Source organism: Mobula birostris, chromosome 8 (genome assembly GCF_030028105.1).
Source record: "Mobula birostris isolate sMobBir1 chromosome 8, sMobBir1.hap1, whole genome shotgun sequence".
Lineage (NCBI taxonomy): Eukaryota > Metazoa > Chordata > Chondrichthyes > Myliobatiformes > Myliobatidae > Mobula > Mobula birostris.
The window spans coordinates 165,055,425-165,066,857 of NC_092377.1; the positions used below are offsets into that span (position 1 = coordinate 165,055,425).

General features: G+C 44.2%; 1 protein-coding gene across 3 annotated transcripts in view; it reads left to right on the forward strand.

Annotated features, from left to right (window-relative positions):
* LOC140201924 (STE20-like serine/threonine-protein kinase) overlaps nt 1–10,514 on the forward strand; it is a 79,595-nt gene extending 69,081 nt beyond the window's left edge. For all 3 annotated transcript variants that reach the window (XM_072266737.1, XM_072266738.1, XM_072266739.1), the window contains 3 exons: nt 2,035–2,160; nt 5,594–5,707; nt 8,257–10,514. In XM_072266737.1, the coding sequence (XP_072122838.1) occupies nt 2,035–2,160; nt 5,594–5,707; nt 8,257–8,391 (375 nt within the window). In that variant the 3' untranslated portion in view covers nt 8,392–10,514. The remainder of the gene's footprint in view (nt 1–2,034; nt 2,161–5,593; nt 5,708–8,256) is intronic.
* Nucleotides 10,515–11,433: the final 919 nt, after the last annotated feature.

The following is an 11,433-nucleotide window of genomic DNA, read 5'->3' on the forward strand; positions in this document are numbered from 1 at the left end:
AATTAAAATAAGTAATGCAAAAACAGAAATTATAAAAAAAAGGTTTGAGGTGGTGCTCACGGGTTCAGTGTCCGTTTAGAAATCGGATGGCAGAGGGAGGAAGCTGTTCCTGAATTGCTGAGTGTGTGCCTTCAGGCTCCTGTACCTCCTTCCTGGTGGTAACATCATGTTCTGGGTGATGGGGGTCCTTAACGATGGATGCTGCCTTTCTAAGGCACCGCTCCTTGAAGATGTCCTGGATACTACGGAGGCCAGTGCCCATGATGGAGCGGACTGAGTTTACAACTCTCTGCAGCTTTCCTCCATCCTGTGCAGTGTTCCACGATCCCACCATCCTATACCAAATAGCGATGCAGCCAGTCAGAATTCTCTCATGGCACATCTGTAGAGGTTTTCGAGTGTTTTAGGAGGCAAACCAATCTCCTCAAACTCTTGATGAAATATAGCCGCTGTCTTGCCTTCTTTGTAGCTGCGTTGGTCTCAATGTTGATTCCTACCTTCCAGTTTAAAGTTGCACGCGGAGGAATTCAGTGCAGAAAATCAAAATTAAACAACTGCAGATGCTGAAAATCTGACATAAAGATAGGAAATGCTGTAAAGAGTCAGCAGGTCAGTTACCATTTATAGAAAGAGACGCCGGGGTTACCTTTTCCATTTAAAAACCCTTCATCAGAATCAGAAAGTTTTTGTCTTCAACCAGAAACTAAAAATTTTTTACTCTCCAAAGAGGAAAGCCCTAGTACACTCATAAGACAAATTCTCCAGCCCAGGCAGCATCCTGGTAAATCTCCTCTGCACCCTCCTTAAGGCTTCCACATCCTTCCTATAATGAGGTGACAGAGCTGAACATGGTAGTGTAGTGGTTAGCATGACACTTTACAGTAACAGCGATTCGAGTTCGATTCCTGCCGCTGCCTGCAAAGGGTCTGTACGTAATCCCCGTGTCCACATGGGTTTTCTCCAGGTGCTCTGGTTTCCTCCCACAGTCCAAAGGCATACTGGCTGGTGAGTTAATTGGTCATTAGGCTAGGATTAAATCAGGGGCTGCAGGGTGATGTGGCTCGAAGGGCCAGAAGGGCCTATCCCATGCTGGATTGCAATAGATAAAATAAAGAAATATTCCACGTGTGCTCTAGCCAGGGCTGATCAGCAAAAGATTGCAGTTGCTGGAAATCTGAAATAAAAGCAGAAGATGCTCGGAATTTTCCCTCAGAAGCTGCTTGACCAGCTGAGTAATTGCCACATTTTCTGAAATTGTATTTAAAATAGGATTTAGTTGTTAGAACTAGTACTGAGTTAAAATACGTTGAGTGGATCACTTTAAGATTGGTATAATTTGTTAGGATTAAGGTAGAAGTCGATGAATACCCTGTACTCTAGTGGAGTATGTGGGTAAATCACACGTCACAATTCCTAGTTTTTTTTTATAGAGTTGAACATCCGTGTGTGTATCTCTCTCTCCCCCCTCTCTCCACCGCTCTCTTGCCCCTTCAACCCCCTCCCCCTTTCCACCCCTCCCGATTCAGAGAAACTCAGAATAAAAGCGGACCCTGCAGGCTGTAACATTAGAACAGGGAGCTGCTTGTTGGTCTCGCCTCTCACTGTGGTGGGGCAACACCTCTCTCTCCCTTGTTAGTGACCTGTGGCATGTCGAAGAGCTGGGTTATAGACTGTGGTTTTTGCTGGACCTGGATCACGTTCTCTTTGGGGGTTTTGCTTGGTGGGTGGGGGGCACTGATGCTTTCTGCTGGAACAAGTGGGAGAGGGTTGATGCTTTGCTGCTGTTTGTGTGTGGGGAGGGGGAGGGGAGGGCTTGGGGGTTCTAACGTTTTTCTGTCATTAATTCTTTGGGGTTTTCTCCTGTTTCGGGGATGTCTGTGAAGAGTAAGAATTTCAGGTTGTATGCTGTGTACATTCTCTGATATTAAATGGAAACATTGAGCCTCTCAGAGTGCCAATGGAGAGAGAGCAACCTCTCTACAGATCACTGAGCAAACTACAGAATTAGTTAACCACCTGTGATTTTCTCACCAGTTCATGGCGCAGGAAGAGGCCCAACAGAAAGCAGAGAAACAACACCAACAGCAACTGCACGAAGCTCACTTCAAGGATCTGCTGAAACAATGTGAGAACAACAGTGTGGAACTACAGCAGCTCCAGGTAACTCAGAGCCCCGCCCAATCAGCTACACCTCCATTGTTGGCCTTACAGTATCTTCACAACTTCCAGGTCCTGGCCTTTGGTCAAGATAGAGACCGGAGCAGAGATGTGGTGAGGGGCAAAGTATGACCAAGAAAGAAAAGTGCACAACGAGTCTGTCAGAATAGGAGCACTCTGCTGTACGCAATTTCAGTCAGGATTACATAAGACAGAAGGCTCACAGGGTATTCAGCCCAACTACAGAATACTGATATTTATGATGCACTTGAAACTCTTCCCATTTAAATTGACCAGCCCATGCGGGCCATGCTCTCTTCTCACTGCTACCATCCAGAAGGAGCCTTAGGTCCCACACCACCAGGTTCAGGAATAGTTATTACCCCTCAACCATCAGGTCCCACACCACCAGGTTCAGGAACAGTTATTACCCCTCAACCATCAGGTCCCACACCACCAGGTTCAGGAACAGTTATTACCCCTCAACCATCAGGTCCCACACCACCAGGTTCAGCAACACTTATTACCCCTCAACCATCAGGTCCCACACCACCAGGTTCAGGAACAGTTATTACCCCTCAACCATCAGGTCCCACACCACCAGGTTCAGGAACAGTTATTACCCCTCAACCAGCAGGCTCCTCTACCAGGATGGATAACTTTACTCACTTCAAGGGTGAACTGTTTCCAAAACCTATGGACTCACTTTCAAGGAGTCTATGACTCCTGTTGTCAGTATAGCCATCGATTTCCTTCTCCCTCTTTTCATTATTGATTCTCCCCTTAAATGTATCTACATTAATCATCCGAACCCTGTGTTGATCAGACCCAAAAGGCCAAAACAGTTCAGGTGTCCAGGAGATGTGGTAATAAGCAGACAAGCACAACAAAGTAACTTGGGCCTAATTTATTATTATAAAACAAGAAGCACAAATAATTCTAAATACTAAATCGTAAGTTACAAAAATTTCCACAAGGATTTCAGGGCTCATGATTCTTAGTCTCCACCTGATTGTTGCTGTCTTTAGGGGACTTGATTGTCGCTGTTGTTGAGGGACCTACGAATTCGGACTCGTGTAATCTCCCTGGGTCCATCCTGGAACCCTTGAACTGGGTGAGGTCCCAAGAACCATGCGAAAGTTGTCTCAATAACTAGGGTTCAATCCACAAGCATTGAGAGACACACAGAGACAGATGAACTCTTTGGTCTTTTGTTCTCATGCCACTGGTGCCCGAGGCTAAGAAAGAATCCAGCCACAATTAGCAAACATTTAACAAACCTACAGTGCACAGGCACCTTGCATGCTGTGAGCTCACAAAGAGTTAAAGTGTCACTTGGAATTCTTCAGACTTTCATCTAATATTTTTACAAAATTTTATACACCACAACACACCCTGTCATGTGGGAGAAAGTTCCAGTTCCTCATTAAGGCCATTTCTTAAACTCTCCGTGTTAGGTTCCTTGATGACTTTTTTAATATTCCACACTTCACATGATGTGTTTTTCCAAAATGGGAAGTTTTCTGAATCCACTCTATCAAAACTTGTCAGAATTTCTATCTTCTGAATAGTTATTTGAAGTACGTGACCGAGAGCGCTCGGTAAATACATTCCTTGCGCGCGCGCGCGCACACACACACACACACACACACACACACACACACACACACTTCTTATAGTGGGTTCTAATGGATTGGCGTGATGGCCTTTCCTGCCATACACAGTAGAATATTCCTTTCTTTTTAAATCCTTTTATTAATTTTCAGAATTATAAACACAGTAACAATGTTGATACAAAGAGATTGGAATAATCTTAATAAACATATACAAAAAAGATTTTAAGTAACATAGGTATAATAGACTTCCAAACTCATAATGAAATTAGTCATAAAGAGAAAAAAGAAATAAAAAGAAAAAAATGTATGTAAACAAAGAAAAACCCTCAAAAGAGAAAGAAAAAAAACTAAATACTAAACCCAAAAAAAAGCAAACGGAACAAAACAGGGCTAAACCAATACCTTGAATCAGACACGTTCAGTAATGTCATCAACTCCGCTCCTCTATTCGTATATTTTAAGTTAATAAAGAAGATTTGGAAAGGTCAACAGTAGAATATTCCATTCCTTTAGTAATGGGGATGCGTAAATGTGTATATATTGTTTGTATCCTTTATTTAAGGTAGCTACTTCTGTTTATTTTGTATTATAATTGTAACAACATTGTGGGGTACATCCTATTCTGATCCATGTGTAGCCTGAAGTTAACTTTGTTGGTAATTAAAGATGGTACTTCCTGATGCCTAAATAAAAACGAGCTTTTCACCTCAGTAAAGGAGAGAAATTGGGGCTTTCAGGAGTTCATACTGGACAAAAATAGTATGGAGCTATTATTGTGTTTTCTGGTAGATATCTTTTTGTAAATATTGGCAGTTTTCTTTTCAGTATTTTCGTTAATTTTTGAAAGTTTGACTTTTGACACACCTAATAAACACTCTTGCACTAAAGTACTAAACAATTCCAAATTGTTCAAGTTAATGTCAGAGAACGTATACAACCTGAAATTCTTACTCTTCACAGACAGCCATGAAACAAGAACCCCTTATGGAATGAATAATAGAAACATCAGAACCCAAAACCCCCTCACCCCTCCTTTCATTGCACAAACTCCAGCCATTTATAAAAACTTGTCATAATTTCCATTTATTTTTGAAGTGCCTCAGTGTCATTGTATCAAAGTTCTTGAACTCCCTATCTAAAAACACTGGCAAAGTAGCTTCACCATCAGGACTGTACTGATGCAAGAGAGACCCACCACTGCTTTGGGGGTAGTTTAAAGTCTTGTCAGTGACAAAACATTGGCTCAGTGTCTTTTGGAAAGTTTTTGTGTTTCAATATTTGAATTGCAAATTAAAAATAGCCATCCCTACATTGTTGCCATCTGGAATCTTATGGAATCTGGGAGTTCGGTGGAATTCTGGACATCCATTTGAACCATATCAGATCAAATGTGAGAATCTAGCAAGCGTGCGTGTGGCCAACCAATCACACAGTGAACCGATTGGTCCTCCTACGCGAAGAGGTCTCTGCCTTTTGGTGCATGTTCTTCGTCTTGGGGGCCTGGTTCGTCACTCCCACACTAAGTTGCTCAGCATTTAACGTTACTAACATGACTCAGCAGAAACGTTTAATCATACTACTCCATTGCCGTCCTTGGTCCACGCATATCTAACACCATTAGGATCCAACCCAAGGGTTCCCGACCTTTTTGATGCCATGGATCCCTACCATTAACTGAGGGGTCCATGGACCCCAGACTGGGAACCCCTGACTATGGGCAGACAGGAATGTTATAATAAATTAAATAGTCCTAGGTTTGAACTGAGTTCTACTTGAACCAGGTGAACGTTGGGTTAACGCACTGTTTTATCTCTCACCAGAATGAGAAGTTGCATCTTCTGACAGAAAGTGAGAAAGAAAAACTGAAGACACTCAATGAGGAGCACACAATGGAGCTGAAGGAATGGAAGGAACGTCTTGTTTCTCGCCGAGAGGTAAACGTCTAATGTAGATGTTCTGGATTGTAGATTGCAACCGGTCCCACTTCCTCCCTTCATAGACTTCAATCCATCCAATAAGCTACTGTTTGATTCCCCGTAAAGACTATGTTCCACACCCAACATCTGCATACAGACGTCCATCAAGCCCTCCCTTCCCCACAATTGAGCACATCTGCACAAATACAAGGTGCACTGCCACAAGGAAGCAGCACTCTTCTTCAAGAACCTCACCATCCAGGCCATGCCCTCTTCTCACTACTACCGTTGGGCAGGAGGTACATGAACCTTTGTCCCACACCACCAGGTTCGGGAACAGTTATTACCCCTCAACCATCAGGTCCCACACCAACAGGTTCAGGAACAGTTATCACCCCTCAACCATCAGGTCCCACACCACAAGGTTCAGGAACAGTTATTACCCTACAACCATCAGATCCCACACCACCAGGTTCAGGAACAGTTATTACCCCTCAACCATCAGGTCCCACACCACCAGGTTCGGGAACAGTTATTACCCCTCAACCATCAGGTCCCACACCAACAGGTTCAGGAACAGTTATCACCCCTCAACCATCAGGTCCCACACCACAAGGTTCAGGAACAGTTATTACCCTACAACCATCAGATCCCACACCACCAGGTTCAGGAACAGTTATTACCCCTCAACCATCAGGTCCCACACCACCAGGTTCAGGAACAGTTATTACCCCTCAACCATCAGGGCTCCTGAACCAGCATGGACAACTTCACTCACCTCAACTCAAAATTGATTCCACAACCAATGGACTCATTCTCAAGGACTCTACAACTCATGTACTCAGTTTTTTTACATTCATTTATCAATCTAACTATCTAGCTACCTATTTATCTATCTATTGGTTTATTTATTTAATTGGAATGCTATTAAAGTTATAAATATGTAAATGTTGAATGAGCTAGGGTTTTTCTCTTTGGAGCGAAGGGGAATAAGAGGTGACTTGAACGAGATGTACAAGGTGATAAGGTCCCACACCACTAGGTTCAAGAACAATTATCACACTACACCATCAGGCTCCTGAACCTGTGTGGGTAACTTCATCCACCACAACCCTGAACTGATTTCACTGGGACCTCTGTTCTGATGCAGAGAGAGGTCTTGGAGCACAAATCCACGCTCTCTGAAAGTGGGAACACTGATGGAGAGAACAGTGAAGCAGATTTTGTTTGTCTTCACGTTGAGTATAAGAATTGAGACGTCATGTTGCAGCTGTACAAAACTTTGGTTAGACCACACTTAGAATATTGTGTACGGTTCTGACTGCCACAATACAGGTTAGATGTGGGAGCAACAGAGAGAATGCATATGAGATTCACCAGGATGGTACCCAGAGTAGAGGGCTGTGGTAACGAGAGACAAGGTAGGTTGGGTTTACATTCACTGGAATAGAGGAGACTGAGTTGTATAACATTGTGAGGGAAATGGATATGAGAGGTAAGCAGAGACAGAGCATGCCAGGTTGTTGCTGGAAGCATTCAAGGATTCAAGGATTCAAAAAACTTTATTGTCATTCTAACCGTACATCAGCTCTGCAGGGCAGAAGGAGACAGCGTTTCTCAGGAGCAGTACAATCATAACATAACAAACGCAACACTAAATAATAAACATAACAATAAATAGTAAAACACAACAGCCACATGTCACTTAAAATCAGTTATAAGTGTCCAGTGCAAGTTAAAAGTGTCCAAAGCAGAGTCAGGTGAAGCAGCTATTTAGCAGTCTGACTGCCTGTGGGAGGAAGCTGTTTAGTAGCCTTGTGGTTTTAGTTTTGATGTTCCTGTAACATTTGCCTGATGGCAGAAGAACAAACAGTTCACGAAGAGGGTGTGAGGGGTCTTTAATGATGTACCGTGTCTTCTGGAGGCATCGACTCTGAAAGAGGTCTTGGACAGAGGTAGGGAGACCCCAATAACCTTCTCTGCTCCCCTAACCACCCTCTGCAAGGCTTTTTTGTCGACAGCACTGCAGCTGGAGTACCAGGTTGTAATGCAAAAGGTCAGCACACTCTCAACCACGCCTCTGTAGAATGTAGTTAAGATGTTAGTGGGGAGTGATGCTTGTTTAAGCTTCCTCAGAAAGTGCAATCTCTGCTGGGCCTGTTTCACAATCCCAGTGGTGTTCCTGGACCAGGTGAGATTGTCCGAGATCTGCACCCCAAGGAACTTGATGTTTTCCACTCTCTCCACTGTGGAGCCGCTGATGCTGAGGGGGGTATGCCCAGGCTGAGACCGTCTGAAATCGATGATCATCTCCTTGGTTTTGGTGACATTAAGCATCAAGTTGTTATCCCTGCACCAGCTCTCTAGGTGTTTGACCTCCTCCCTGTACATAGTTTGTACATGGTGACATTTGCAGGTTGCCCTCAGCACAATGCTCACTGATTTCGTGCAAGTAACATTTTGCTGTATGTTTCAGTGTCCCGGCGTGCATAAAGACAATCTTTCTCAGATGTTGGTGATCTCTTGTCCATCAGTGAGGCTTAACAGTGGTTGTTCTCCCTGTGCAGATCCTGGAGGAAGAGCTCGCCAGAAAACGACAACAGCAGCAGGTCCCTTGCAGGCGAAGCAGTGAACCAGACTCCTCCAAATCCTCACTGCACAGGATGTCCAGGTTCCTCCAACTCCACACCTTCCAGTCATAGGCAACGTCCCTGCCACTCTCGGGCACTAGAGGGCACTCTGCCACTCAGCAGTGGGTGTCTGTCACACCCGAGAGATTGCTCCTTGAGTTCTGAACGCTGAAGTTGAACCAAGTGCAAAGAGTATGTGTGGACGTTACACAGTGTCACATGGTGGTGAGGTATTCCCTTTGGTATTGAGGTAGCCAGTGGGAGAAGCTTCTTAAAGTGAAATGGGTTTGGGAGGTGTTTTTTTGGGGGAAGGGACAGAAATAGTTCATCTGTAGAGGGATTTGGTGAATGAATGTTACAAGTTCTGAGCAGTGATTTATGACAGATTTATATGCAGGAGGTTAAAGGTCAGAATATTCAACTTGTTGTATGAGAAGAGCCCTGCTTCAGTCTCAGCTTCCAGATCAGCCAGAGCCCAGAACCAGAATCAAGTTTAACATCTGTCGTGACTTCTTTTTTGTTTTTTTTAGCAGCAGCACAGTGCAATACATAAAAAGATTACTAGAAGCTACAATATTTTTTTAAGAGTCCAGTAAAAAGCATAATAATGAAGTTGTGTTCATGGTTTCATGGACTGTTCCGAAATCTGATGGCGGTGGGTAAGGGTAAGAAATCAAGCTCGCACGCATTATTTGTGCTGACAGCTCATTCCAGACTCTCACAACCCTCTGAGTGAAGAAGTTCCCCTTCATGTTCCCTTTTAACTTTTCACCTTTCACCCTTAATCCATGACCTCTGGTTGTAGTCCCACCCAACCTCAGTGGAAAAAGCCTGCTTGCATTTACCCTGTCGATACTCCTCATAATCTCCTCTCAATCTCCTACGTTCACTTGACTTGTGTCTCTTCAGGCTCCTGGACCTCCCCTCTGATGGTGGCAATGAGAAACGGGCATGTCCTGAAGGCGATGGTTATTAATGTTAGGTGCTGCCTTCTTGAAGATGTCCTCAAAGGCGGGGAGGCTAGTGCCCATAATGTAGCTGGTTTAGTGTAGAACCCTCTGACCCTATGCATTGGACCCTCTATACTAGATGAAGATACACCAGAATGCTCATCATGGTACATCTGAAGAAATTTGCTGGAGTCTTTGGTGACCGAATCTCCTCAAACCCCTAATGAAATATAGCTGCTGTTGTTGTTGTGCCTTCTTTGTGACCTCATCGATACGTTGACCTAGGGTAGATCTTCAGAGATGTTGATACCCAGGAAGTTGAAGCCGCTCACCCTTTCCACTGCTGACCCTTCGATGAAGCCTGGACTGGTCTGGACCAGATGGTCATCACTGTTGTTTCTTCAGGAATAGATAGACCATAAGATCTTACACAGGAACGGTAGGACACTGAGGGATGTGGTAGAACAAAGGGATCTGGGAATATAGATCCTCAATTCTTTGAAAGTGGATTCACAGGTAGATAGGGTCATAAAAAAGCTTTTGCCACATTGGCCTTCATAAATCAATGTATTGAGTATAGGAGATGGGATGCTATGTCGAAGTTGTATGAGACGTTTGTGAGGCCTAATTTGGAGTACTGTGTGCAGTTTTGGTCACCTACCTACAGGAAACGTAAACAAGGCTGAAAGAGTGCAAAGAAAATTTACAAGGATGTTGCCGGTCTGGTGGTCCTGGTTAGAACTTTATTCCTTGGAACGTAGAATCCTTTCCATGGACGGCTTCCAGACCGTTGGGGCTGACCAGAAGTGCACTGAGAGCAGTAAGTGTAAAGGAGTTGGGTGCTTGCTGTTCTGGTTAACAACGGATGGTGCAATCCGGGTCATATTACGATCAAGGAACGTGTTTGTAGACCGGATATTGAACTTTTTACTGTTGGACTTCGGCCACATTCCACCGAGATACAACACTGGGCGGCACGGAAGGTCGTTCCTGCCTGTGGCCATCGAACTTGCAGCTCCTCCCATGCAGGGTCAGACACCCTGAGCCAATAGGCTGGTCCTGGACCTATTTTAGATCTGGTATAGTTTGCATTTTGTTGTTTGATTGTTTGTGGTTTTTGTATTGCTATATTTATGCTCTATTCTTTGTTGGTGCGGCTGTAACAAAACCCAATTTCCCTCGGGATCAATAAAGTATATCTATCTATCTATCTAGAAGATTGAGAGGAGATTATGAGGAGTATCGACAGGGTAAATGCAAGCAGGGTTTTTCCACTGAGGTTGGGTAGGACTACGACCAGAGGTCATGGAATAAGGGTGAAAGGTGAAAAGTTAAAAGGGAACATGAAGGGGAACTTCTTCACTCAGAGGGATGTGAGAGTGTGGAATGAACTGCCAGCACAAGCAGCGCATGCGAGCTTGATTTCAACGTTTAGGAGAAATTTGGACAGGTACGTGGTTGGTAGGGGTATGGAGGGCTATGGTCCTGGTGCCGGTCGATGGGAGCAGGCAGTTTGAGTGGTTTCGGCACAGACTAGATGGGCTGAAGACCCTGCTTCTGCGCCGTACTTTTCTACGACTCTATGACTCTAAGACATAGGAGTCAAATTGGGTCAACTGGCCCAGTGAGTCCTCTCCACTGGCTGAGATAGGACTCCCTAACTGAATTCAGCACCGGAGAACTCAGAACACTACGTACAAGACAACACAGACTCCTGCTCCTCGTCACTGTGCACGGGTGGATTGGCTTGGGAGTCACTGACTGGGTTTATGGTAGGGTTAGACTCAACGGGTGAACAGCCTCATTCTGCTCCTATGTCCCTTGGTCTCAGCCACAATTCTGGAAAAATGGAATAATTGAAAGTTTAAAGCAGGAGCTCTTGCCCAGAATGTATCAGTGAGTGATGAGTGGGAAAAGTCATTGTTAAATTCCTGGAAGGATTCCTCATTAATCTGAACATGCTTATTAATGTTTAGAAAATCAGCGCTGAGGTAATTATTCTCACTGTTGCTTGGTATGTAGGATTCCCCAATAATGGGGAATACTCCAACAGAGGCTGTTCAGTTAGTGCCACAGCCAACTTGCTAACTTCCCACTCGTGGTTTTTCATTTCCATCAGAATTGGCATTGGGTGAACAATAATTCTATTATAATATTATAATTA